At 57.5% G+C, this 24,694-nt stretch overlaps 12 protein-coding genes across 12 annotated transcripts; 5 read left to right on the top strand and 7 right to left on the bottom strand.

Moving 5' to 3' along the window:
- Positions 1–572: 572 nt before the first annotated feature.
- SCHCODRAFT_02629139 (uncharacterized protein) lies at positions 573–1,913 on the top strand. Its single transcript, XM_003030898.2, has 9 exons — positions 573–683; positions 734–775; positions 825–869; positions 977–999; positions 1,051–1,112; positions 1,174–1,254; positions 1,335–1,424; positions 1,579–1,636; positions 1,719–1,913. The coding sequence occupies exons 1-9, from the start codon at positions 580–582 to the stop codon at positions 1,733–1,735; spliced, it is 522 nt and encodes a 173-aa protein (XP_003030944.1). The 5' UTR covers positions 573–579; the 3' UTR covers positions 1,736–1,913.
- Positions 1,914–2,008: 95 nt separating this feature from the next.
- SCHCODRAFT_02506449 (uncharacterized protein) lies at positions 2,009–2,587 on the bottom strand (the record flags this gene model as incomplete). The annotated part of the gene is made up of 1 exon (XM_050343175.1): positions 2,009–2,587. One exon carries the CDS (start codon positions 2,585–2,587, stop codon positions 2,009–2,011), a length of 579 nt encoding a protein of 192 aa, XP_050199654.1.
- Positions 2,588–2,710: 123 nt separating this feature from the next.
- SCHCODRAFT_02629138 (uncharacterized protein) lies at positions 2,711–3,862 on the top strand. Its single transcript, XM_003030899.3, has 4 exons — positions 2,711–2,840; positions 2,902–2,987; positions 3,043–3,208; positions 3,363–3,862. Exons 1-4 carry the CDS (start codon positions 2,786–2,788, stop codon positions 3,740–3,742), a joined length of 687 nt encoding a protein of 228 aa, XP_003030945.1. The 5' UTR covers positions 2,711–2,785; the 3' UTR covers positions 3,743–3,862.
- A 118-nt stretch (positions 3,863–3,980) lies between these two features.
- Positions 3,981–6,753, bottom strand: SCHCODRAFT_02504949 (uncharacterized protein; the record flags this gene model as incomplete). Its single annotated transcript, XM_003031293.2, has 6 exons — positions 3,981–4,748; positions 4,806–5,572; positions 5,626–5,715; positions 5,766–6,204; positions 6,253–6,397; positions 6,446–6,753. 6 exons carry the CDS (start codon positions 6,751–6,753, stop codon positions 3,981–3,983), a joined length of 2,517 nt encoding a protein of 838 aa, XP_003031339.2.
- Positions 6,754–6,892: 139 nt separating this feature from the next.
- SCHCODRAFT_02544774 (uncharacterized protein) lies at positions 6,893–9,464 on the top strand. Its single transcript, XM_003030900.2, has 7 exons — positions 6,893–7,338; positions 7,393–7,430; positions 7,477–7,765; positions 7,822–8,842; positions 8,907–9,115; positions 9,231–9,324; positions 9,375–9,464. Exons 1-6 carry the CDS (start codon positions 6,898–6,900, stop codon positions 9,276–9,278), a joined length of 2,046 nt encoding a protein of 681 aa, XP_003030946.1. The 5' UTR covers positions 6,893–6,897; the 3' UTR covers positions 9,279–9,324; positions 9,375–9,464.
- Positions 9,465–9,467: 3 nt separating this feature from the next.
- SCHCODRAFT_02320108 (uncharacterized protein) lies at positions 9,468–10,102 on the top strand. The gene is made up of 2 exons (XM_050342364.1): positions 9,468–9,768; positions 9,843–10,102. The coding sequence occupies exons 1-2, from the start codon at positions 9,630–9,632 to the stop codon at positions 10,022–10,024; spliced, it is 321 nt and encodes a 106-aa protein (XP_050199653.1). The 5' UTR covers positions 9,468–9,629; the 3' UTR covers positions 10,025–10,102.
- Positions 10,103–10,569: 467 nt separating this feature from the next.
- Positions 10,570–10,866, bottom strand: SCHCODRAFT_02505715 (uncharacterized protein; the record flags this gene model as incomplete). Its single annotated transcript, XM_050343165.1, has 1 exon — positions 10,570–10,866. The coding sequence occupies one exon, from the start codon at positions 10,864–10,866 to the stop codon at positions 10,570–10,572; it is 297 nt and encodes a 98-aa protein (XP_050199652.1).
- A 183-nt stretch (positions 10,867–11,049) lies between these two features.
- SCHCODRAFT_02668796 (DUF1212-domain-containing protein) lies at positions 11,050–14,719 on the bottom strand (the record flags this gene model as incomplete). Its single annotated transcript, XM_050346598.1, has 11 exons — positions 11,050–11,277; positions 11,330–11,399; positions 11,452–11,546; positions 11,599–11,672; positions 11,725–11,962; positions 12,022–12,127; positions 12,341–12,582; positions 12,639–12,917; positions 13,002–13,365; positions 13,417–14,477; positions 14,534–14,719. The coding sequence occupies 11 exons, from the start codon at positions 14,717–14,719 to the stop codon at positions 11,050–11,052; spliced, it is 2,943 nt and encodes a 980-aa protein (XP_050199651.1).
- A 1,473-nt stretch (positions 14,720–16,192) lies between these two features.
- On the bottom strand, positions 16,193–17,072 carry SCHCODRAFT_02668795 (uncharacterized protein; the record flags this gene model as incomplete). Its single annotated transcript, XM_003031295.2, has 5 exons — positions 16,193–16,364; positions 16,406–16,462; positions 16,507–16,781; positions 16,841–16,878; positions 16,931–17,072. 5 exons carry the CDS (start codon positions 17,070–17,072, stop codon positions 16,193–16,195), a joined length of 684 nt encoding a protein of 227 aa, XP_003031341.1.
- Positions 17,073–18,263: 1,191 nt separating this feature from the next.
- SCHCODRAFT_016105 (4A/4B type thioredoxin-like protein) lies at positions 18,264–18,969 on the top strand (the record flags this gene model as incomplete). Its single annotated transcript, XM_003030901.1, has 6 exons — positions 18,264–18,476; positions 18,540–18,583; positions 18,642–18,689; positions 18,745–18,772; positions 18,825–18,894; positions 18,944–18,969. 6 exons carry the CDS (start codon positions 18,264–18,266, stop codon positions 18,967–18,969), a joined length of 429 nt encoding a protein of 142 aa, XP_003030947.1.
- A 23-nt stretch (positions 18,970–18,992) lies between these two features.
- Positions 18,993–20,125, bottom strand: SCHCODRAFT_01038644 (uncharacterized protein). The gene is made up of 5 exons (XM_003031296.2): positions 19,997–20,125; positions 19,882–19,913; positions 19,670–19,824; positions 19,523–19,595; positions 18,993–19,466 (listed from the first exon to the last, which is right to left on the bottom strand). Exons 1-5 carry the CDS (start codon positions 20,100–20,102, stop codon positions 19,215–19,217), a joined length of 618 nt encoding a protein of 205 aa, XP_003031342.1. The 5' UTR covers positions 20,103–20,125; the 3' UTR covers positions 18,993–19,214.
- A 1,531-nt stretch (positions 20,126–21,656) lies between these two features.
- On the bottom strand, positions 21,657–24,329 carry SCHCODRAFT_02320076 (uncharacterized protein). Its single transcript, XM_003031297.2, has 4 exons — positions 23,755–24,329; positions 23,447–23,702; positions 22,117–23,388; positions 21,657–22,042 (listed from the first exon to the last, which is right to left on the bottom strand). The coding sequence occupies exons 1-4, from the start codon at positions 24,276–24,278 to the stop codon at positions 22,001–22,003; spliced, it is 2,094 nt and encodes a 697-aa protein (XP_003031343.2). The 5' UTR covers positions 24,279–24,329; the 3' UTR covers positions 21,657–22,000.
- Positions 24,330–24,694: the final 365 nt, after the last annotated feature.

The following is a 24,694-nucleotide window of genomic DNA, read 5'->3' as shown; positions in this document are numbered from 1 at the left end:
TCTTGGGCTCGATAATCGCCGTAAGAGTAAGAGTCCGAGGCAAAGGAGCCAGACGAGCTCCCAATCGCACTCGAGCCATCGGAGTTGCTCGAGCCGTCAGAGTCCTGCGAGGCGAAGGAGGCCGATCTCGAATCCGACGTCGAGCTCATAGTATCCGAGGTTTTCTCCCCAGAGCCGGAGCAGGATGAGGTTCGAGAGTCCATTTCATCATCTTCGGGCGGCGTAGATGACGTGGCGGGTACATCTTGCGAGCTGAGCGCGCCAGGCTGACTCGAGGAGCAGTGTTGCGGGGTGAGTCCGGTCAGAGCCGTCACGGAGGGCACAGAGAGGAACGAATTAGCGTTCATCGCGGGCGACGGCAACAGCGACGAGTTTTGGGAAACCTGCACGACCACGGCGATGATGGCGGGAGGGAGCAAGAGCAAAATAGAAGCAACAGTGGAGAACAATAGCGCGCATTGTTTGGCTGCGCGTTTGAGGCTAATTCGGAAGCCGGACCGCGCGCCGATCGCGCTTCCTTCTCGAACTCTCATCGTCATCTGGCTGCACTTCAGTCCTTCTGAAGAACCCATACCCAGCATGTCTTCCACTAACCAAAGACCGATTGTCTTCATGGACATCAACATTGGTGAAACGCCTGCGGGGCGAATCAAAATGGAGCTCTTCAACGACATCGTGCCCAAGTCCGTATAGTTTCCTGGAGCGCGTTGGGTCATTGCTTAACAAGACGCAGGACCGCAGAGAACTTCCGACAACTATGCACTGGGGAACACAGGTAGTCTCTTGAATCATGGTGAAGGAATCGGTACCGACATGACCACCAGAGTGAACGCACGGCCACAAGGATACAAGAATGCCACCTTCCATCGGTATGTGCTCTTTGCCATATGTGCACTTCCGCCATGCTAACACCACTTGCAGAGTGTAAGCCAGGCTACCTCACTGATACTTCTGCTCACTGTTGACCGCTTCATAGCGTTCCAAACTTCATGTGCCAAGGTGCGCCACAAAACATCTATACCCTGCCACACCGTTGACCGACCTAGCTAGGTGGCGACTTCATCAAGGGTGACGGAACTGGATCTTTCTCCATCTATGGTGATAAATTCGCGGTAAGTATGACCCACGATCGTGGAATCACTCATCGCTCATCGTACTTATCCACCTTCGCAGGACGAGAACTTCGAAGTGAAGCACACTGGCCCGGGTTTGTTGTCGATGGCCAACTCTGGCCCGAACACGAATGGCTGCCAGGTAAGAGAGGCGCTACCAAACATCACGCTGCAGTATCGCCTCTGCTTAAGGTCGTCATTGACTGCTTACCTTCCGTCCAGTTCTTTATCACCACCGCGCCCTGCGACTTCCTCGACGGCAAGCACGTCGTCTTCGGCAAAGTCATCGATGGGATGCTTACTCTGCGCAAGGTGAATGGACTAACACTATGAACCCTCTTTGTGCTGTCGTCCTTCGTGCTTGATCACTTTCGCCTCTCGCTAATTAGTAGATCACGCGAGCCAGCGCCTCTCCTCCACCCCCACATGTGAATGACAGTCATGCTGATGCGTCCCCCTTCCACAGATTGAAAACGTCCCCACCGGACAAAACAATCGCCCTAAGTTGGTGGTCAAGATCACGGGTACGTGCAGCGGGTTTCTCGGTCAATGAGCACCTCGTTGTCTTTGTTCACAAACGAACCGAATGTCTGACCCGATCCACAGAGTGCGGGGAGATGTAGAACAGTCGAACCTGCTTTTGACAGAGAAATACCGACGAACACAAGGGCATGCCGACAAGACCGGTCCGTCGAGGATATGTACGGATGTTGTAAGACGTTTACGCCGCTCTGCACGAATTTCTCGAGCCGTACACGTCCTCGTTGAGCTCCGCCGAGTACAGCACGTACGTCCGTTACAGCCGTAACACTGAAGGCAAGTCCCTTACGCTCATTGAACGAACCCCTGATCAGTGCAGCGTGGATCAGAAACCGACGGGGTCATTCAATGGGCCACTAATGCGCACCGCCTTCATGCCGTCTATCATGGTAAGGCGGTTCTTGCGCGCTTACAGGATCTACGTGATAGATCCTGCATGTCAGCCCGGCATGGGTTGTGGCTGCACCCTTTGCTATTGTCGACCTTCCCTCGGTGCAAGAATCGCTCTTGCGGTCCCGCCAAAAGCGCCTCCGAGTACCCCGCACTTGATAATGACTTCCGGGCCGTCTCGAGGCGGGTAACGGTTGCCAAGCAATCGCCCTTTTGATCCTTACCGGGGATAACGGTAATGATCTTCCTCGGGACCCACTCACGTTCGCCGGCCCCATCTCTTCCTCCACCTCCTGTCTGAGGCCTCCGCGGTCGGCGCTCTCTTCCCTCCCTCCTCCAACATCCTCTACCCTCTCCCTTGCCCTTCCCTCCCCTAGCAACCTCGGTCCCGCACCCGACGAAGCCAGGCCCGCACTCGACGAATACATTGACTCGACGAAATAAGCGCCCAGGGCAGCATGCACGGCGACGTTCATCCCCGGGGCTCTCCCGAACAAATGATAAATTGGCGCGAGCTCAAACTCGCGTCCTGACAGCGTCGGCATGGACAGGAACGGGGCGCCTTTTCCACGCAGGACGGGCAGTGAATCAGGCGCTCAGGCCGCGCAGAATGCCTCCGCGCGGCGGCGGTATATATGGTGGCGAACAGCGCGCTTGCCGCCCTTTCCGCAAGGATCTTTCCTTTCCCTCCCCCTCCTACTCCCTTCACCCGTCCCTTCATACCCGTCCGCCACTAGTCAAACATGGTCCGCTCACTCATCACGCTGTTTGGCGCCTTCGTGGCTAGCTCTGCTGTCGGTGCGTGTATGTTCTTCCTCGTCGTACTTCCCTCAACGCTAACCCATCTGCTATGGTTCAGCCTCCGCCGCGACGACGAGCCTTACTGCCCGCCACTTGGCCCTCCTCGCGAGGCAGACTATCGGCACGGACGACATCCCCTCCCAGGTTGGTCGGACACGCTGGCTTGCCTTCTCATCGCCCTTTCTAACACCCCCACCAGTGCCAGGACGAGTGCGGCTCGATCTTGAACACCCTTCAGACGTGCGCGGACACCGACTGCTTGTGCACGCAGGACAACGGGGAGTCGCTCGAGGCGTGCCTGGGGTGCCTCGTCGCAATCGCGCCCTCAGCCGACCTGTACGACCAGAGCCAGTCTATTCTCGATTGTGCGTATTATTACCTCGAGCTCCTGCCCAATCCATCAATGGTTCTACCCCTCTCCCCCTTCCTCGTATCTGCCATGATCCCTCGATCGTCTTTCCTCCATTCACCCACCCATCAACTCCTTGCCTCGACCATCCACCTAACCCACTCACTCAGCCTTCGAGCAATCCTGCCCCAACGTCAGCGGCCTCACCCTCACCGCCATCTCTGCCTCCGCCACCGGCGCCCCCGCCTCCGCCACCGAGTCCCTCTCCGACATCTTCTCCGACGAGAGCAGCGCGTTCTCTTCCGCCACCAGCGCCTTCAGCTCTGGCTCCGCGGCGGCCACGCGCACGAGCTCGCCGACCTTCACCACGCCCTCGCGCACGGCGACTAGCACGTCCAGCGCGGATGACTCCTCCTCTTCGGATGACTCGAGTGACTCCTCGGACGACGACTCGAACCCGCTCAACGACCACAACGGTGCGGCTAGCCTGGGTGCAGGTGTCGCGTCCTTGATGGCGGTGTGCGCGGGTGCTTGGGTGGCGCTTGCGTAGAGTGGATGCTTGACAGGCGAAGACGGATGGTTGACGGAAAGCTGGGAGAAGAGAACGTAGCTGGAAGGACTCACTGTACATACCCACCTAACCCTATGCTAAGTTATCTCTAGCTTCACTGACGATTCTTGTTTCATTCTTTTTTCTACCGAGGTCCCGCTGCGAAATAGAAGCTTTCAAAAAAGTGCAATATGCGAAGAGTAGTCTAGAAATCAGTGCCTACAACCAAAGCTAACACTCAATTCGATGGAGCACCAGGTGCCGGCGCCGTCGCGGGCGGCATCACCGTCGCGGGCGACAGCGGCACCGAGAAATTCAGCGGCTGCTGCACATACCCCGGCATCCGCTTCGTCAACGCCAGCAGGTTCATGCGGATGGTCCGCATCTCGGGCGTCTCCTCCTGAGCACCCATTGCCGATGACGGTGCCGCCGCCGCCGCTCCTCCGGACGCAACTGCGGCCTCTCCCTCCCTCTTCACCGATCCCTCCTTCGCCTTCTGCGCCGCCTCCGTGATCCGCTGCAGCACGAAGTTCAACACGTCCTGGATCCGGGGCGGCTGCTTCCCACTGGCACCCTCTCCTTGTGTATGCCCATTCGGTTGGCCCTGCCCACTCAGCGCCCCCACCGCCCCCGCCCACTCCCTCTCACACGCCTCTAGATCCCCGGGTGCCTTCGCCAACAAACTCTGATCAATGGACTCCCCCCACATCGACCTCAGCTGGCTGAACGCCTTGCACGCATTCGGGAACGCGCACAGCGCGATCCCGATCTGGCGCACCACGTCGTCCGCAAACATGCCCGTCTTCGCGAGATTCGGCTTGTACTTGCGCATCATCACGACCCAGCGGTCGCGCGGGAAGGTGGTGAGAAGCGCGGCGGTGCGGCGGAGGAGGGCGTGTCGGTTGTCGGTGCAGGGGTCGAGGATAGTGCGCTCGATGTAGTGGGCGAGGGGCATGCCGAGGGGGAGGGGTTGTGTGAGCCCGTCGGAGGTGTCCATGGCGTAGGACTAAAGAGGATGTGAGTATATGGGGGACGAGAAACGTAGATGTATGCGCAAACATACCTCATCTTCATCCTCCAAAACCACATCGCGGCCGCTGGCGAACTGGGCCAGACTACGCACATACGCATACCCCGCCACACCTCCATAGACCACGTCCCGCAAGTACTCTTCCGCCTCCACCGCCATCGTCGGCGTGAAGAACATCGCCTCGTGCCTCATCATGCGCGGGCCCAACTCGTCCTCCTCCGGTTCCCGTATACTCCCAGTCGCATGCATGACCTTCGGAACCTTTGTAGGATCAGGTTCCAGCGTCTCCTTCAGCGTTACCATGAACACCCGCTCCTCCTCGTTGGGGTCGTTCACCGAGCGCGGCTGGATGTTCCGCCGCTGCATCTCGGCCTCGATCTCGCTCGCCAGGACGGCGAGGGAGCCGAAGTCCGTGGCGTGAGCTTCGCGCGGGACCTTCCATGGTGGATCCTCTTCCTCTGCCTCCTCGCGGTCACCTCGCCATCGCGAGCTGACATTGCGGGTGATTGTCCAGTGACGCCGTTTGCCGAGGACGCGAGGAGGGTCGTACGCTTCTACGTCCCGGATGTGCGATGGCGGTAGCGTGGTAGGAAGTGGCAGATTGGGGGCGGCAGGTCCCTGTGGCTGAACTGACTGACCACGGTTCGGATCATAGGAGTTTTCGCGACTTTCCTGGGGATAGTGCGATGTTGAACTTGAGGAAGGGGTGGTCATGGACACCGGTGGGTAGAGCGGTATGAGCTGAGGGCGCGTCATGGGATCCGGCACTAGTTGCTGCAGCATGTAGAAGGGCTCTTCAACTACGGAGTGCGCTGTCAGCTGGAGAAAGACAAGGCGAGGCGAGACTACGTACTCTCCCAGTAGTCCAAACTGCCATCAGGTAGAACAGGAAGGCCCTCCTTCTCTACGCGCATCCGCTCTTTCTTTGTCCGATACCGTTTATCTGCAAAGGTTCGTTAGCATAAGCAGGGTAGCGAAAGTGCATACACGCACTCTTCAACTTCAGCTGCAGCATGACCTTGGCCCAATCCGATCCCGGTGGGAACGCTGCCAAACCGTCCTTCGCTCCAGGTAGTCGACCGTCTTCGTCCACTGTCTTCTCCGGAGCAGGTGCATGCTTCTTGTACGGCCCGCGTGGTCCTCTTCGCCCCGACGAGGTGGCCGGCGCAGGTGTGGAGGCCTGTGGCGTATATGATCGTTGCGACGGCTCGTCGACGTCCATAGCGGTGCCACCCTCATCTTCTTCTACATCTAAGGGGTCCTCATCCTTCTCCACGTCGATGTTCCAGTCTGTCTCGTATTGGACGACGGTTCCAGCCGCTTTGGAGATGTGATCGAGCCCGTACGCCTCGATACGGTTTGCCTCTGTATGATAGATCGTGTTCGGAGGGTTGTAGGTCTTTGCGTTCGTTGTCACGAGCTTGAAGTCGTTCTATTGACGCGTCAGAGAAGGCAGGGAGGGAAGGGGTATTGTGCGCACAGCGAACTCCTCTAGCGAGCGATAACGACCACGTTCAACCTTCGTTGTCATCGTCCCAAAGTCCATGGGGTGCTTGATGACATCGGTGTAGCCTGGCGCAAGGGCCGTATTGACGGGTTCAAGAAAGATGGCATATTCATCTTTCCTGTACAGAGGATTAGAGCGAGTAGAGAGCGAGAAGTAGTAAACGCACTTCTTGATCTGCGCTATCAATTTCGAAAGCACCTCCTTCAGCGGCTTGAGCTTGACTGGGCGCTGCGCCTTTGGTGCCGCATATTCTACCGTGTCGTATAGAGCCGGGGAGCCATAATTCGTCGCAGACGCGCTGCTCTTCTTCGACTTGGCCTTCTTGTGCGATTTTGCAGGCTTGCTGGGCTTCAGGGCCGGTAATTTGAGTGTAATCTTTGGGAGACTTGGCGTCTGGGGCGGCGGCGGCGAGTCTGACTCGCTGGAGGACCCTGGCTCGCTGTAACCGTAAGAATAAGTTTCGAACTCGTCCATTTTGTGAAGTGATCCAAAGACGTCGAGCTTCTGGAATCAATATCCATCAACACAGGGCACGCTGCATAATGTGGCGTGGGAATATCGAGCACGTGGTTAGCCACGGCGTTTGCCGCATCATCTCGCCCTCTTCTTCCAGCCACCATGGTGCCACAGATATTTCAGCTGCCCATCGAGCTTCTCACTCGGATCCTGCTCTACTTAGACCCGTCTTCTCTCGAGGCTGTAGAGGAGGCTGACCCGCGCTTTGCTGCCATCGCGCAGACGCCTACCCTCCTAAAACACTATGCGACGAGCGTGGCCCAGCTGCGGTGCACCTCGGATGGCGACATGACCATAGACGACCTCCTCTCACAAGTGGAAGCGGCCGGATCAGCCTGGAGAGACTTAAAATCGGTTTGCACCCTCAGGCGCTCTGTCCCGCCAGATACGGCAGGCCTATACGAGCTCTCTGGCGGCTACATCTTTTTTGGCAAGGGCGAGCAACGCCGGGGGATCTACTTCATGCCGCTACCTACGCCACAAGATCCCGACCCTGAGTGGTCTTTGCTCAATATTGGTGAATATATCATTGATTTTGCCTTGGTTAGTTTATCGATTTCTGACTTTCTGAGGGAAACATATTGATGCCTTGGGCAGTCTCTCTACGAGCATAGTCTACTCGTAGCTGTCACATCGTATGTCAGAATAATATGGCAAAGTTCATCGCTCATAACCAAACAGTCGTCCCGACACAAGCGCGTCCAGCTCCTCGGGCGCAGGCCGCAGTGGAGATTTGCTCGAAATTCGCTTGCTCGAATTCCCCTCTGGTCGCCCTCATCCTTTGGCGCAGCAGAACCCAATACCTCTGCTGAAAACCCCTCGACGCAACCGTCCTCCTCTACTAGGGATCGAAATTGTGGGCGACACGATGGTGATTGCCGCACATTATCCTCGCGTGCGCACATCGGGTGCCCCGATTCCCCCCAGTACACTAAACTTCTACAACTGGAAGGAAGGAACTTTGAAAATGGTAGACCCCCATGAGCGCTGCTTATCAATCAGCGTAAATACTGACCTGCGACGTAGACATATGAGAGCGGTCCAGACAGCTACACCACCTTCGTCTTCCTCACGGAAGATCTCATACTCGTGCCTAACACGGCAAGCCGGACCCTGGAGTATTGGCGAATTTCGACGACGGACCCCAAGCGGCCTGCTCCTGCTGCCATTCTTCATCTCCCACCGCTCCGGCCTAGGGCGAAGGTCTTCGATATCCAATGCCGCGCAGAGCCAAATCCACGAGCAGACGTTCCGAGGACCTTTCCGGATCCACCGAAAAAAGGCGCCTGCAACAACGAGCAAAAGGGCAAAAGCCGCATGACTCGCACCGAGCCACCGTTTTATCCCGCGTCGGAGGAGGCGCTGTGTATCTTTCAGGTTGTAGTCCTCCGCGAGGACCATGTTCAGGAGAATGAGGATGCCGAAGAGGATGAGGACGAAGACGAAATCAATGGGGCGAGCGAGAACCTGGTGCTTGTCGTACACCGGTCGGCGTTCGTGAAGATCTTTGAGCAGCTCATGAAGGAGTCAATCGCTGGGAACGGCGCTCACCCTACGGAATCCACCTCCCTACCCGCCGATTCCGCCGATCCGTCTACCACCCCCTCCGACTCTACCTCTTCCCTACCCTCCCTTCCCTGGTCCGACTGGGGTCCGCCCGTCTCCCGCTGGCTCGACTTCTCGCGCAACAACCACAACTGGATCACCACTTCCTGCGGACAGCGCATGGTCGCTACCGCCTCCCCCCTCTTCCAGTCCCTCTGGGACGACGGGCTCGTCAACCTTTACGACTTCAACCCTTACGCTGTCGAGGCGGCTCGCAAGGAAGAAGCAGCGCAGCAGGCGCGGAGGGCAGGGACGCCGGCAGAGAATCAGGCGCTCATGAACACGCGGCTGCAAATGTTTGCGCCGGCGGAGGGGTTGGAGCAGTGGCCGGGTGTGCAGGTCGTGCAGACCCCAACGGTGTCGAATGAGGCGATTGAGGGGAGTAACATAGCTGAAGACCAGGGATGGGAGGAGGATGGGGACGGGGACCATAGTCTTGATTGTACGTCGCGGTCTTCCTCTTCTGCATACCTGGTCACTGAACGCCATTTCCTTCTTCTCAACAGTGAGTCATTCAGATGAAGGCTCCTTGGACGCTGTGTCCGACTTCATGCGACGCAATCCTGGCGTCACTTACGTCCAAGAAGCAAACAAGCTGCCGACGCTCTTCGCTGGCAAGCTCGACTCGCAGCTGCCGTGCGTCGTGACGCATAGCCCGCGGCATCTGTTCTACTCGGGCGTGATGATGGACCACAGGCGAATTATTGGGACGGTGGTGAGTGCGACGACTTTGCGTTCGCTTTCTTGGGGTGTGGCTGCCCTAGATGTCTTGTCGATGATTCTCTGTCAACCTTTCAACTTTTCTAGCCATCGTGCTGACGTCTTCTTAGCCAAGTGCGGATGGAAATCAGGATCTGGATATCCAGTGCTTTTACTGATCGCCGCAAGGTGAGAGCGGGTAGCCAAAGGGAAAGTCAAACTAAAGTAGGCCTTCCACTTGCGGGCTTCGATCCTGTGAACTCATCTTCTCCTAGAATATTTGTGTATGTATTCCTCGAATGTAACCTTCAGTGCTCGAACCCGAAGACGGGGCTTGTCCACGGGAAACCGCGGACACACCAGCGTAGCTCATGATCAGTCCGATGCTCGCGCTCAAAGTGTGAAGCGCAGTCGCCTGCCGCGAATGCTTGGCGCTTGTGAAGTCAAGCAAGGATCCTGCGGAGCGCACTAGCGATGTATTGAGGCGAGTTTATCCTGCCCATTGACAGTCTTACCTACAGCAAGGCTCCATGGGGTGCTTTCATTGTTCTTCTTCGGTGTTCACGCCATGTCCGGCCTTCGTCGCACCCCGGTCAATGGCATTGACGTGGCGACTGCACCTTGCACACCACCTTGTGTCGTCGTCGATGTTCGTCTGCTATGACATAGGTAGGTACGCCCGCACCGGGGCGGTGTGCACTACTCATCCACGCGGATCGCTCCCGTGGTCTACCTGTACGCAGAAGCTTCTCGAAGCCGACAAAGACACCTTATATCGTCTGTCAGTGAAGTCTTCGCCGATCCTCGTCAATCGCCCTCAGTCCTCGGGACCTCCTTCGATGCCCTCCGGGTGCGAAATCCGCGCTGGAAGCCAGCCTTCCCCGCAGCAGGGTACGGCTCTGGCCGTGCGGAGCGAATGAGGTGAATCCGCTGCTGCGCGGACGCGCTACATCGCTCGGATGGATTCCTGCATTCTGGGGGACTGGAGCGCAAGGACGCTACCACGTCTGTAGAGAAGCCTCACGAACTGGCCTCGCGGCCTTCTCCGCGCGCCATCGCGAAGCCAAGCCCCGCCACGGGCTCAAGCACCCGATTTGTGCTGCAAGGCAAAGGCTGCAAACCCCGCCTCCCCATGCCGCGTGCGTCCGGGGCAGCCCCAGGAATACCCCAGAAAGCGCTCGGCAGCCGCCTCGAAGACCGCGAAGGTGGAGCGGATGCGCACTCGAGATCGATCGTAAAACCCGTGATATGTATAAAAGCCCGGAACTGCAGCGTATGGCTGCTCTAGGGTAGGAAAGTCAGGATACATCGGAGAGCCCTGTACAACTAATAGCCAACCGCGGCGGACACAAAATAGAGTATATCCAAGGGAATCATCTAGAGGTAGGGTGTAATATATGTCTAATGAGTATCTATGAAGGAGAGGTCGTCTATTCACGAGAGGCGCATGAAACGAGCGGAGAGCGGAATCTATCTAGATCTCTGTTCGTCCATGGGGATAGTAGTATGCGAGAGAGCGGGTGAGCGAGCGTATGGGTTGGAGGTCAGATAAAGAGAAGAGGATGTACCACGAAGCACGATGACGACCGCGACCCGAAATAATGCATGTACCATAAAGTATAAAAAACCCATTGTATGCCGGCAAGGAAGAGTTGTTCGTGACAAGGAAAGCGAGATTGGACATATATATCGACAAGATGGTGACGGATGATGGGTGGAATGTTGGATGGGGATAAGGGTGTAATTGCAAGAAGGTCCATGTCCCATGAAGACGTCGGCACAATGGGCAGCGTGACAGCAACAGAAGGAATCACAAGAGATATTTAGTATACAGCAGGCAAGTTCGGCCTGGGAGTTTTGTACAAGGACACGCGTGCCCAGAGAGGATATGACGAAGCCAAGGAGGAGAGGTAGATGGTATGTTGAGGTTGATGACGTAGAGGTCGTCCGTTACAGGCTGAATACGCCGCCGCCCCGACGGCGGGACTGGATGGGGTGCACGATGAAGAGCGCAATGCCCAGTCCAACCGAGAGCCCAATTGACACCGAGATGAGCTGCAGTGCCGTCTGGAAGCCGGACAGGTAGGACGTGCTCGAGCCAGAGATCTGCTTCTCGGCGAACGAGAGCAGTCCACCATTCCCAAGACCCGAGGGAAGTTGGAAGAGAATGCCCGTAATCTGTCCTCGGTGTCAGTCAAAGAGCGACGGACGCGCACGAAGAGGAACCCACCATGACGACGAACGCATTACCAGAGAAGAACCGCGCATACACGTTCGCGACAACACCGACAGCGAAGGCGCTGCGAGAGCGGGTCAGCGCAGGATAGGAATAGCGAAGACAAAGATACTCACCCAACGGCCGCACTGATGTCGTTCTGGTTTACGAACTTCGTCGCCGTGAAGTGGTTGGTCACCCAGCCGATGCAAGAGATAGCGACCAAGACGGGCTGAGGAGGGGGATTAGCAGAGGTATCTGCGTAGTAACTCAAAAGGACATACCAGCTCCTTCGTGTTCCAAGCCGCGTGGTTGCGCAGACTCAGGAAGATAGAGTAGAGGGGGACTGTAAGGAATGCTTGAACATGGTCAGTGAGATAGCCTACGCCGAAAAAGTGATAACCACTCACCCCACCACATCGAAACATTTTTCTGATACCACGGACCCGTCGGATCGTGACTATTGACGCACGTATAGTCCTCCGTCGTATCAATACTTTGCCCCGTAATCTTCTCGTACGCCTCCGCGCCCATCGCGAGCCCGAAGCCCAGGAAGAGCGAGTATACGACCGCATAACACAGCCGGACGGACCCAGAGATGATGTTCCGCGACATCAACTCAAGAGAACCGCACAGCACGATGAAGCCCTGCCACATGCGTCAACACGCGCGCACGATAGCATAGGGAGAGAACACCCGACACGCACCGGAAGAATCAGCACAACAGACGCAGACGCAACAGCCGTGAAGCAGAAGTACTTCGTCGACGCGAGACCGGCAGAGATGAAGCTGAACAGGGTCGCGAGCGTTATTCTATCAAGGCCGTGTCAGCGCGGGAGCCTCGCAAGAATGAGCGTGCGGAAGATGGCAAGGAAGAATGGGAAGCACGAAGAGGGGAAGGGGGAGACGAAACGGGAAGCGCATTAGGCAAGATAGGGAAGTTGGATAGGCAAAGTAAGGAGGCATGGCACAACGTGAGAGTGGACGGCGAATTTGAGGCAAAGGGCAAAGAAAAGTGATACGCACTCAAAGATGTTCGAGTACAGCTCGTGCCGGACGCTGATGAGCTGCAGCATGACCAGCAAGCAGCCCAGCGGAAACACGACCAGCGCGTCGATAAAGCTGCCGGAGAAGGCGAGCGTGCAGATGCCCGACGAACACATGCCGCCGAAAAACATGAGCTTCGGCATGTTGTACATCGGCTTGGACACCATGAGGTTGTCCAGCTCGCACGACGCCTCGGAGACCGAAATTTTGTCGTGGATGACCTAGGGAGGGGTGCGTCAGCATCGGCTAAGAGCAGCGAGATTATGTGGCAAAGTACCTTCCAGTACAGCTTGTACGCATCGTGCAGTTTGTACAGCGTGAGCGTCGAACCCTGGCGAATGAACTTGATGGAACTCGTCGCCGTCGATTGGTCGTCGAAGCTGATGAGCATGACATCCGGCAAGTACATGCAGCTGATGCTCATGTCCAACACTCTTGCAGTCGCCTGGATCTGCGACTGCAGTCGATGTGTCGGCCCACCAAACATCATCATTGCACGCGCAAACTTGAGCAAGAACTCCTGCCGTTGGATGATCTCCGCAACGTGGCGCGTAATCTGGAAATGACCAATCAGTAAATGAAGTCGCACAGGATTAGGTGGGTGTCGCAAAGATAGCGAGCAGTGAGACAAGATACGCACGTAAATCTCGGCCTTTTTCCGCTTGCGGCGCTCCTTGCGACGGCGTTCGTGTTCTGTTTGCTTCTCATCGAGCCACTCCTCGCCGCCTTCCGTGGTTGGCGTGCTCATAGCAGTCGCAGGCGTGCTGCGCCCACTACGCGTCGCCAGGTTCAGCACCGAGCTCGCATACGGCAGATCCTTGATAACCCCAGACCAGCGCGTACGCTTCTGCAGATGCGAGCCGCTCTCCGAGTACGGCGTGCCAGGCGAGGTCGAGGCGGGCGAGGATGCCTGCGAGGGCTCGAAGTGCATGCTTTTCGGCCGACTCAGCGTCCTCTCCTTCGTCGTGGTCTTTTTCGTCGGCAAGTTGCTCTCAAGAGAATATCTAAATCATGAGATTAGCGGCTGTAGTGCGCGCGATCGAGCTAGATCTTACCTTGAGAGATGGTACCCCGGCCGCTTTAGACTCGGTGCTAGGGAGGACGGCACTGGCGCAGCAGCCCCGCTGATGTTGCCCGTACTAGCGACCAGGCTGGCGAATACCCCGCCACCCGCGCGCTCAGAAGGGTTCTTCTGGTGGCGAGGCTGGTGCGGCCGGTGGATCCACGATGACACGGATCCCCCGGTCGTCGTGCGCTTGAGAGGCGGCATGATGAGCGGCTCGTCGGAATTGGTGTGCTCGCTGATAGACGATACGTCCGAGCGCACCGCGGTCGCCGCGGAGTCGTCCTTTGAGTGCTTGGACTTGGGCGACTTCGGCGGGTGGACCCACGGGCGCTCGGGCTCGTCGAGGGAGGCGCGATCGGAGAGGGCAGGGGTGGTCGTGCCGGACACAAGCGTCGATTGATCAGCGTCATGGAGGGTGAGCAGAGCAGAGAGGACGCCGCCGGGCATGCGCCGAGGGGGGATGGGGTCCTCCACATCGGCCTCGACATCGCGGCGCTTCTCCCTCTCCTTCTCCTTCTTGGTCCGCGCAGGGCTCTTCGTGCGGGCCTCTTTCTTCTTGCTCGAACCGAAGAAAAAGGGCAGGTGCCGGCTGGTATGCGCGCGCACGACCTTGGACGCCTGGTGCTTCGCGTAATCGTCGAGCGCGCCCGTGCCCGGCAGGCCCGCGGTTTCGTTCTGGTCGATAAACGCGTTGGGCACGTCCCGGATGGGCGACAGCACCGGGGAGGGCGGCGCGGTCTCGGTGTCCATCGTCGTCGTCGTTGCCGTCGTCGCGGTGGAGAGGTTGTGCGAGTGCCCGTGGGGGTGCGAGGGCGGGGGCGGGGCGCTCGCGCGGTTGAAGTAGTCGCCGCGCTGGAACGGCGTCGGCTCGCTGTTGAGCTGCATCGTCGCCGGGCGGGGAGGGAAGTAGTGGATGCGCTGGGCTGCGGGTGGCGGGCTGGATGGCTGCTCCTGCAGTACGTTCGTGTTAATGTTCGGCCTCCTTGGTGGAAGCTGGCTTAGGGACTGATGGCGTTCCAGCGCATCCGTCAATGTTTCGAAAGCGGTGGGCTGGGGGGATGCGAGTTAGTCTCTGCTGCGCATTCGAGGGCATCCACGGCACGCACGTCTAGTCCATGCTCATCCAGCGCATGCGTCGACCTGTCCGATTCTCTGGTGTTCGTCGTGCTCTCGTCGAGCCACTGCACTTTGCGAGGGGTCTTGTCGCCGTTCTTCCTCGACGTCCCTCCCGGGGGTCGGCCGTCGCCACCGCCACCGCCAATACCACCGCCTTCAGAGGAGCTCGGGTTCATGGTAGCTCTAGAAATCGTCCGTGAGCTCGATGACTGTTGAAGCGGAGCCTTCAGAGCTCACGTACCTCTCCTAATTTACAAATCGTGAGACGGGAGCGGATGCCAGGAGAAATTTCTCCCGAACTGGGATCGCGGGCTTTGGAGACGCAGAAAGTTCGTGGTACTTGCTTCGTGGGGGGTATATAAGGAAGAGAAGGAGACAAAACGCAGACACAGACTTCAATGAAGCTGCTGCGGTCGCAACATAGAAATCAGGAAGAAGCGTTTGTTTCTAAACATATCCGATATGTTTTTGACTTCGAATCTCGGACCGAGGTCGCGCACGTGGCATTGCGTCATCGCTCCACCGCTTTTCCTGGCCATAAAGAAATAAATTACAAGGTGAACCACGCCGCCCACTGAATAAAAAGGAAGGGAGGTAGTCCCCATACCTCCTTGTCTTCTTCGTGACTTCTCATCTGGTATCCTTCATTGACTAACGAGTTGCCTTTGTTGTCTCGGGATAAGCAGGTCAAAGAAGGTTCGGCCGCAATCATCATCGTGCGCTAGAAACGGACAGAATCCATCCTCGGAGCTCCCACGCTTGTACGTGTACCTTCAGATCACCAATCGATAGCGTCCTAAACGTTCGTGTCCGCGAGACGCGTCGCTCTTGCGGCTCTCGATCTCGACATACACACGCTTCTATCTCCCGCGCTCTTACTCTATGAAGCCTACGGGCACTACATAAGCCCTAACGCCACCCTATCTGACGCGCTAGATTAACCTATGAAGCACAGGTTCAGTTCATACACACCCATAAGGAAAGTTCAACATGGATTGATGCGCATTCGGCAATCCCCGAAATGGGCGGACTCCGCATTGAGTAAATGAATGTGGCGGCCTCGACCTTCCGCAGTACAGGGGCGCTCCCTCGGTGACGGAGAACGACGACGGCGATGCGGTGAGAGCTCCAGGCAGTGACCTGAAGGTTTGATGGACAAGGCGCGACAAGACGACGCGCGACGCGGCGAGCCGGGATCTACCTCTCGTGATCGTGCCAAGTCGAACATAAAAACCGATGCAACAGGACACAGCTCAGTGGTATGAACATGGACGGGATTGGGTCGTGAGCAAAAGAGAACATAAGCCTCATTTGAATGGTCGTTACAAGTCATAAACAACAGTAAGTACATCAGGCAAAGGTGTAAGAATCTTAGTACTAAGAACCGGAAAGCATGGTACAGCAATAAATCAGAATGAATCCCGTCGGTGGCAATAGCGCGCGAACGTTCGAGAACCGCTTGCCCAGGTCGAAACTCGGTCTCGAAGGCTTGCCCAACCAAGGCGGAGACGTTAACCTAGACTGCAGAAATTGTCAGCGAACGGTTCGAGGTGCACAACATATAGCGAGGGCAATGGGCCATAAATCCATTGGGTGGAAGACCCCCGACCTTGGGCAGGCCGGGACTCGTTCAAACGGACACACCTCGCTCATGGTGCCAAGAGGTGCCAAGAGGAGGTAGGACGCGACTGCTCACCTTCGTCGAATTGCCAGGTCTGGTGCTCGCCATCCCACGTGTACCAGGTCGTGATCGGCGTGCCGGGGGTCGAGTTTCCGTAGTTGTAGAGATCAAAGTTCTGGTGAGTGTCCGGGACGAAGATGCTGTAGGATGTTGAGCGTCAGCGATGGAGATCGACACAAACAAGACGACAGAAGAATGAAGTCGGAGCCCAGATCGTGGAAAAGAGGCATCTGAATGCCTTTGAAGGGAGAAAAATGAGGTTGAGAACCCAGAAATACTCACCGATAAGCGCCCTCGACCTGTTCGTCCGTCCAGATGTGCCACGTGAACGGGTCGGTCTCCGCTACCAAGCGCGCGCCGTTCGCGGCGTCGGCGCCTCCGAGGCTGATGTACTTGCCGGTGGAGAGGGAGCGGAAGTTCCAACCATCGCCAGCCCAGTCGAGGGTCCACTGAAGATGGAGGAGGTTAGTATCGGTTGCAGCAGAGGGTATGATTGGGCATGGGGGCATAGGCGCTGGTACATGATGGCGCGTGTATAGCACGAAGAGGACCAAAATCTCATAAGTCAAGACGGTAGTGGTGAGGGCGAGGGTCGCAAAAAAGACAAGATGCGCACCTGTTGGTTAGACCCCTCGTGGTAAGGCCAGCCAATGACTATAGAATAAGGTCAGCAACAGCATGCGCGAGTAGGAAGAAGAAGACGTACTCGACGTATTATCCGCGGCAGACAGGTCGACGACCGTACCTCCCTTGCTGTTGGTGATCTTGTAGGACTGGCCGGATGTGATCGACGCTGCGAGGGCGATGACAGGGAAGGCAAGCAGATTGAGCAAGGTGGTGGGACGCATGACGGGAAGAGACGCGCAGGAGCAAACGTAGGGTCGTGAGGAGAGGTTGGCGGGGAGGAAGCAAGGTAACGGTCCTTCCACGCAGAACCTTTATACCGCCGCCCGAGAACCTAAAGTGTTCATCCCCACCATTCCGTCCGTCTTCCCAGCTAGCCAACTTCAGCGTCATACCCCTGTGCGCGATGAGCGCATCCTTCCCTGGAGATGAACAAGCCTAGAATGCCCGCCATTCATGATTGCCGGGCAGCGAAGGTGGATACCGAGCCCATTTGACGCCACTCCGCCCGTGCGTGGTGACAGCCTCGCATAGCTGGGCGCAGGGCATGACAGGCGTACTGACCGGTGCAGGCGCGTAGAGTCGGGGGCAGGATATGAGAAACACGCCGCCCGCACGAGCTGGGCACCATGTAGGGATTGTGCCTGGAGCGCGCGACTCGAGGGACGCGTCTGAATGGAAGGTGGGCGTCGGTGAGGGTGGCAGTTTGCGTCATTCGGAAGGCGAGCAGGAGGTGACTGGCGTGAGGAGATCAAGCACCTAAGGCACGAGGCCGCGTCGAGTGTACATATTCTCGTGGATCCCGTAAAGCCGCACGTAGATGACGACCACACGATAGTAGGTAGAGCGGGTATGGACGCCGCGAGCGGCTCCACAGAGAGATGGGATGACTCTGTCGCGTATGCAGCACGGCCAGGAACAGCTAAGGACGCGTAGTAAAGAAGGAGTAGGCTTTCTGCTTGGAAAAGAGCCTGGGAGTTGCGCAGGACCCGAGAAATTGCCCAGAGAAAGGACAGAGATGCGATACACAGGAGTTAGCGCTCTACCGGTCACAACTGATCAACTCGCTTGTGCACGATGCTGATCTTGGGCGGCAAAGTCGATAGTCATCAGGTTCTCAGAAGACCGGAAAATTCGACTTGTCATCGAGAAAGAGCATTACGGCCGTCGCCAAGAGCTCGTTCACGTCTGGTCCATGTCGTTTCCTTGTGCTAGAGAGCGCCCAAACGGATGAAGATCATGTTCAGATTCGTCGGCGCTGAGAAACGTGGGCCATGAACGCGGGAAACATCCAGAAAGTTGATGGATGTTTGTCTTTGTGGCGACGAGATATGCGTACTTCCTAATCGGGGCAGCCTGCTCTCCTTGCTTCTCCCGGTCATCCCTTCGGACCTTTCCTTCATTCGCCCTCCAAGATGTCCTACTTCCTTCCTCATCTTCCCTCCGGCTGGCACGTTGACGAGGCGATCAAGTCTGAAGAAGACCGCGTTGTCGTCATCCGCTTCGGCCACGACTGGGACAGTCAATGCATGACCATGGACGAGACGCTTTACGCCGTCGCGGAGAAGGTTCAGAACTTTGCTGTCATCTACCTCTGCGATATTACGCAGGTGCCTGACTTCAACAAGGTGCGCACACCTGCTTTTTATTTACGAACACGATGCTGAGGCTAACACTCCCCTTCCGCGCAGATGTACGAACTGTACGACCCATGCACGGTGATGTTCTTCTACAGGCAAGTAAGCTCCGCTCCCTCCTTCTTGAACGCGGCTTCATCTCTCTATGTCGTACAGAAACAAGCATATCATGATTGATCTGGGGACTGGTAACAACAACAAAATGTGCGTGTGGCGTCCATGGTGGCAAACGATCCCATACTCATGTCAACTCTTCCAGCAACTGGGCAATGGACAATAAGCAAGAGGTATGCCGACCCTCCAAACCGAACGCGCCTTCGTTGACATGCCCCTCCTAAGCTCATTGACATCATCGAGACTGTCTACCGCGGCGCGTCAAAGGGTCGCGGTCTCGTAGTGTCGCCGAAGGGTCAGTCACTCCTTTCATCCTCTCTCGGTTGAGCTCACACGTCCCCCAGACTACTCGACGCGCTACAGATACTAATCCCTCCAACCCCCTCTGCCGCTGAGTGTCAACTCCCCTTCCTGCCATTGCTTGTTGTTGCGAATACATGATGATGCTTGTATAAATACATAGTCCCTTATTCGATGCTTTCGTATTGCTTTCCAAGTCGAAATTACCGTTCACGTTCGATGCGCCTGCGCCTCCTTCATCGTCCTGCGTCTCTTACTCCGTTTGCGTCTCTTCCTTCGTCTACGCCCCTTCCTTCGTCGCGCCCGCGCGAACTATCATTGCACCCTCACCACCTTCGTGACCGTTGTCGTTGTGGTCGTCGTCACGATGTTCAGCCCCTTGCCCAGCTCGCTGGCGTCGATGACCGTCTCGGAGACGGTGTTCGAGTCGCCGTTATGCGTGCTGGACCCACCGTTGTGCCCATACGACCGCGCGTTCGCCGATGCGGGCCTGTCGTCAACTCTCGCCAGCGTCCAGATCCGATTACGCTGGAAGTGGCTTGTGTTCTCGTTGCGCCACAGTTGGAGCTGAAGAAGGTGTGTAATGTCAGGACGAAGTTCGAGAGATCGACAACACAACTCACCTTCGCAGCCTGCGCGTTCGGATCGGCATGGTAGTCGAGGTCAAGGAAGTAGTGGCTGTTGGGCCAGCCGATCCTATGTGGAGGGTCAGTACTGCGCTGAACCCGACAAGAGCAATTCACGCTGCTTAACACGCGAGATCCACGTACGTCCAGCCCGCAGTCCCTAGCTGTATATCCCAGGCCACAGGGAAAGCCGACCCGACGATCATCGTCCCGTTCGCCAGACTGGCGTCGACCGTCATGTACGACTTGCTCCGCGCGTTCTGGATGGTGTAGCCAGCGCCGAGGCGTTCGATGATCCACTGCGAGAGGTGAGTTCTGTATCCCGATGGTTATGGCTGAAGAGGACAGATACGCACTCGCTGGTTCTCTCCGCCATGTGCGAGGTAACCTGAATGGCATCGTCAGTTACTGTCGTTACTCAGAGCGCTGACGAACGCGACCAGGGGCTCCCACGCGAACAAAGATACTCACCTATGCAGGTCTTGTGGTCTGCACCAGATAGGTCCAAGACCTGGTCAATCGCCTCGTTCTTGATGGTGTACGTGCCGGGCACGAAATTCGTCGGTTGCGGATTCATCGCGACGCGCCCGGTCTCTTCCAGCGGAGTGCAAGGTGTTTCTTCCGTTCGGGTGTAGGGCCTCTCTTCCGTTCGGATGTGAGGTGACAATTCCGGTCGAGCGCGCGCGGTCTCCTCCGCTCGGAAGCGTACTGTGTCCTCAATCGCGGTCCTCAGCGTCTCTTCGACGGGTCTAGTCCACGTTTCCTCGACGGGTGTAGTCCACGTTTCCTCAGGCGGGATGCTCGGTGTCTCTTCCCAAGCAAGATTCGGCGATTCTGCTAGCCTCGTATACGGCGCTTCCTCGAGCGGCGTAGTCAAGGTGTCCTCGTCCGTGTACGCGAACGAGGTCAATCGGCTCCTCCTATCAAGGCGCGCGGGATGATACTCGATATCCTCGTTCTCGTTCTCGTCGCCGTATGCACGGTCGTCAACTACGTCGTACAGGCGCTCGCACACGCGTTCCGCTGCTTCGTGGACCCGGTCGTGGATTGGGTCGTGCTCGTGCTCGTGGATGCAATTTAGTTCGCGCTCGCGAATGTCACGGTCGTGCTGGCGCTCGCGCTCGTGTTCAAGCACAGCCTCGTACGCCCGCCTCGCGCTGCGCACGCTCTCCGAGTCGCTGAAGATGCTGTTGCTGGGGAACGGACGGTGGCGCGCGCCGGCGTGGCGGTCGGGGAGGTCCTCGGGATAGCCTGGTGGATGACGACTAGGTGAGTGGAGGCTGGGGGAGTGCCGGCTAGGCGAGCGAAGGCTAGGCAAATGCCGATGGCCAGGCGAGTGGGAACTAGGCGAGTGATGCCCCTGCTCCGCAACTCGAGGCGAGGCGGATACCTCAGACTCGCTCGGCGAGCTGAGATCGCTAGTGCTGTAGCTGAACGCTCCCGGCAGGCGGTGCCACGTCGGATACACGGCGGGCCGGCTGCTCTCGGAAAGCTGGCTGTACGGCGGGTACACGGGGAGGTTGTGAGGTGAATACGCGGGGCTCGGGAAGCACGTCGGGCACGAGGGGTGCGGCGAGGGCGAAGGGCGGGGGAAGGCGATGGTCGAGATGCCCGAGTCGCGGACGTCACGGTTCGCGTTCAGATTACCTGCCGCCTCCGGGCTGCGCGGGGACCAGACCGCGGATATGCGGTCCCAGGCAGCGATGGGGGAGGTAGAGGAGTGGCGAGAGGGCGAGGAGGGAGAGTCGCGGGGGTTGTAGGAAGAGTGACGGCGCCGCGGGGGCGAGATGTTGGTGGTGCGAATGGGCGGGACGTACACCGTTGGCGGCGGTGGGGGCGGCGTCGCCGTAGGTACGCGCGGCGGAGTGGGCACTGGCGGTGGAGTCGCAGTGGGCGTCGGGAGCAGGCTGCTCTCTGTGGCGCAGGAAGGTCTGCGAGCAGAAGGTGTGTGAGGCATCCTAGTATGGTCTGGATGTATATGGTTCGGAGGAAGTCAAGATAAAGCGGACAAAGGTGGAGAACGCGACCGAGCGGCACCAGTACCGCCAGGCAATGCAGATTCCAAAAGCGCCTGCGCGAGTTGTGAATGAGAGGAGTGCTTGAGGGTCGTGTTCAAGGCGGCCTCGAGGCGCGTCCATCGATGAATGAGATGCATGTGGTCAAAGCGTGTCCTGCGGCGGTGTGCACGACGACCGAGTAATATAATCTGAGCAGCTACTGAGGCGGTCCGATGATGTACGGCTGGCCCTCTTCGATACTGACACTCAAGTCGCCCTAGACTAAGTACGATACTTTTATGGCCAACTGCACACACAAAGACAAACAGCCGTCCATAACTGCTCGCCACGTCCGTCCACTCTTTTCACCCCAAACACGGCTGGAAACTGTTGCGCATACATTCCTTGGTCTTCTGACAATAATATGTTACTCGTAGATCCCGTCATCCCCGTACTTACGCATTCGCAACTTGCTTGATCACAGGAAACACGATACTTCAATTTCGCGTCCGCCGTCCTGCTGGTACCCACGTCAGCATCAAGAGGACAGCGCAAACCTCCAGACGAGGGGAGAGTAAATTGGATGTGACTTACCTTCATACCGATAATCCGCCTATGGTCGGCCATCACGCCTGAGTAGAAGGGTGGATTGGGGCTTGTAGTCTTGATATATGGCAGCTGAGACTCCAACCTGCCTTCGAACAGCGTTCGCATACGGCTGAGCTCATCGACGAGGACCGGTCCTGTATTCGCGGGCTCTTCCTCGTCGCTGTCGCTGTCAGCGTCGGTAGCGCTGGAGGGGGCGAACTCCCTCAATATGAACCTGACGACGTCTTGTTCTATTTCTTCTTCACTCATTTCCTTGGCAGGGGGAAGGCCACTTCCGCCAGTCCCATTGAGGATCTCGTCTTCCATCCGGTACATTTCCTCCACCTTCCGACGCGCCTCCTCCTGCTTCAACCGCTTGGCCTCCCGCAATTTCTCTACCGTGTACGGATTGAAGTCGTAAACGTCCACGAAGCCGTCTCCGTCCCTAAACTGGACCTCGGGCGCGGGGGTGGCGACCATGCGCTGCCCGCAGCTCGTCGTGATCCAGTTGTAGTTGATGCGCGCGTAATCGAGCCAGCGCGAGACGGGCGGGCCCCATTCGGACCAGGGGAGGGAGGGAGGCTCAGCGGGTGAGGAGTCGGTTGAGGATGAGGGGGGCTCGGTGGCTGAGGGCGCGCGGGAGTCGGTCGTCGATGATGCAGCAGGCTCGGTCTCCATCGGCTTGATACCCTCACAGGCAGGCGACGACCAAGCGTCAGCCTTCGCGCCCTTCGTATCGCGCAACAAGCGCCCCAGGATATCCATAAACGCCGACCGGTGCACGACGAGGACGAGATGGTTGATCGGCGGCATATGGTCCTGCATGATCAACACCTGATTCGCCTCGTTCATCTCCCGCATCAAGTGCACCTGGAACACGCAGATCGCGTCCTCCGCGGCGGGGTAGAACGAGGGCTCAGAGCGCCCGGTGTCGGCAGCAGAAGTGCGGTCCGAGCCGGCAGTAGAGGTACTCTGAGAGCCGGCAGAAGAAGTCTGTCTCGCGTTGCTGCTCCTTCGCGCCCCCTTGGGCGGCGCGTCTGGGAACGCCCTCGGCACGTCCGCTCGCGGGTTAGGCTCAGCGCGACACGCCAGGTCGAGGTACTCCACTCCAGTCCTGAGTGGCGGCAGGTGCAGGACCGCGAGCGGGGCTGGGTGTCTTGGGTCCGTGGTCGAGATGCGCCAGTACTCGAAAGTGCCGTTCGTCGCGTTGGGCACCAGCACGATGTCCTCCGTGAGGAAGATGAAGGTCGTATAGCTGGATTTTGGGGCGTCGAAGCTCTATAACAGACTCGGTTAGCTTGCCATCGCCACACATGAATCGCAAGGTGAAGCCCACCATCTTCTTCACTCCTTGCTTCCAATCCCAAAAGCTGAGCGTGCTTGGCATGTTATCATCGTCAAAGCGCGAGTAATGCGTCGCGATGACCATGGTGTCGCCGACAACTTCGATCCCGAGGAAGGGATGATGCCTGTCCGACGGAGACGTGCAAAGAAAGATGCGGTCCTGCTTCGCGAGAGGATGGGGCCGACCAGAGGGGAAGTCGATCAGTCGAATCCCTAGTACGTCTCTATCCTCTTGACCATCTGAGTGACTTTGAAAGTGTGAGACAGCGCCATCGACGAGCCACATGGAGCAATACGTACGACGTAACAGCGACAACGAGGTTATGCTCGTAAAGGGCCTGCACGCGATAAGCGGCTTGTAGACCGGTGACAGGGAATAGACCTACCAGTGCAAAATCAACGATGTTCTCCCCGATCGTCAGAAGAGACCACTGTGGCGTCGGGTGACTCGGCATTGGCAATGGCATGTAGTGAAGAGCACGGCGTCCTGCTGCGCCCAGAAACATGTATCCGCCAGATAGCTCGTAAAGACCGACTGTATTGCGCGGAACGGAGCACGTAACAGAGCATTGTGGCTTGTAGTGGCGCCAGGCATATTCGTACGCTTTCAACTCGTCGAGAACATCGTCTGGCGGCACTGTGCTGTCCGAGGCGTCGCGCATTCCAGTTGTTATCATGGCGTAGTGCTTCTTCAAGACCGGGGCGCTTGCGACGACGGCAAGCTGTCTATTGACGCGCGCTACAGCCTTGAGGGAATGCATGTCCAGGTAGAACATGATCCGAATCAGAAGTTCTACCGGAAGATCCAGTATTTGCAGCGCCATGGTGGTTCAGGACAACTGATGGTCAGCGTTCAGGACAAGATGAGGTGCCTCGAGGCTTGTGATGTCATCTTTGCAGTTTTATCCGGATTAGGCAGTCATTGTTTTAGCACGTGAATGTGACGCCAGGCGAACGTCACAACCTGATATCACGTTCTGCACGCAGCTACCATTCGCTCGTGACTTAAGGTAGCTCATCATGAGGCAATGAGAGCTTTGAGGTAAGTTTTCCTCAATGTCTACCTCTTTCTGCGCCTAAACGTCTTATACAGGCTCTCGCAGCTTGGGTATCTCTCAATCAGTGTCCCCTCGCAAGTTCAGGAGACGAGTTGGCCAGGCCGACTAGGTTGGATGAATGGGATGCGAGGTGGGGTCCATCACGAAGACCCTACTGCATATTATAGCCTCGAACTCGAGAA

Source organism: Schizophyllum commune (assembly GCF_000143185.2).
Source record: "Schizophyllum commune H4-8 unplaced genomic scaffold SCHCOscaffold_7, whole genome shotgun sequence".
NCBI lineage: Eukaryota > Fungi > Basidiomycota > Agaricomycetes > Agaricales > Schizophyllaceae > Schizophyllum > Schizophyllum commune.
This window is presented reverse-complemented; position numbering and strand designations above follow the sequence as displayed.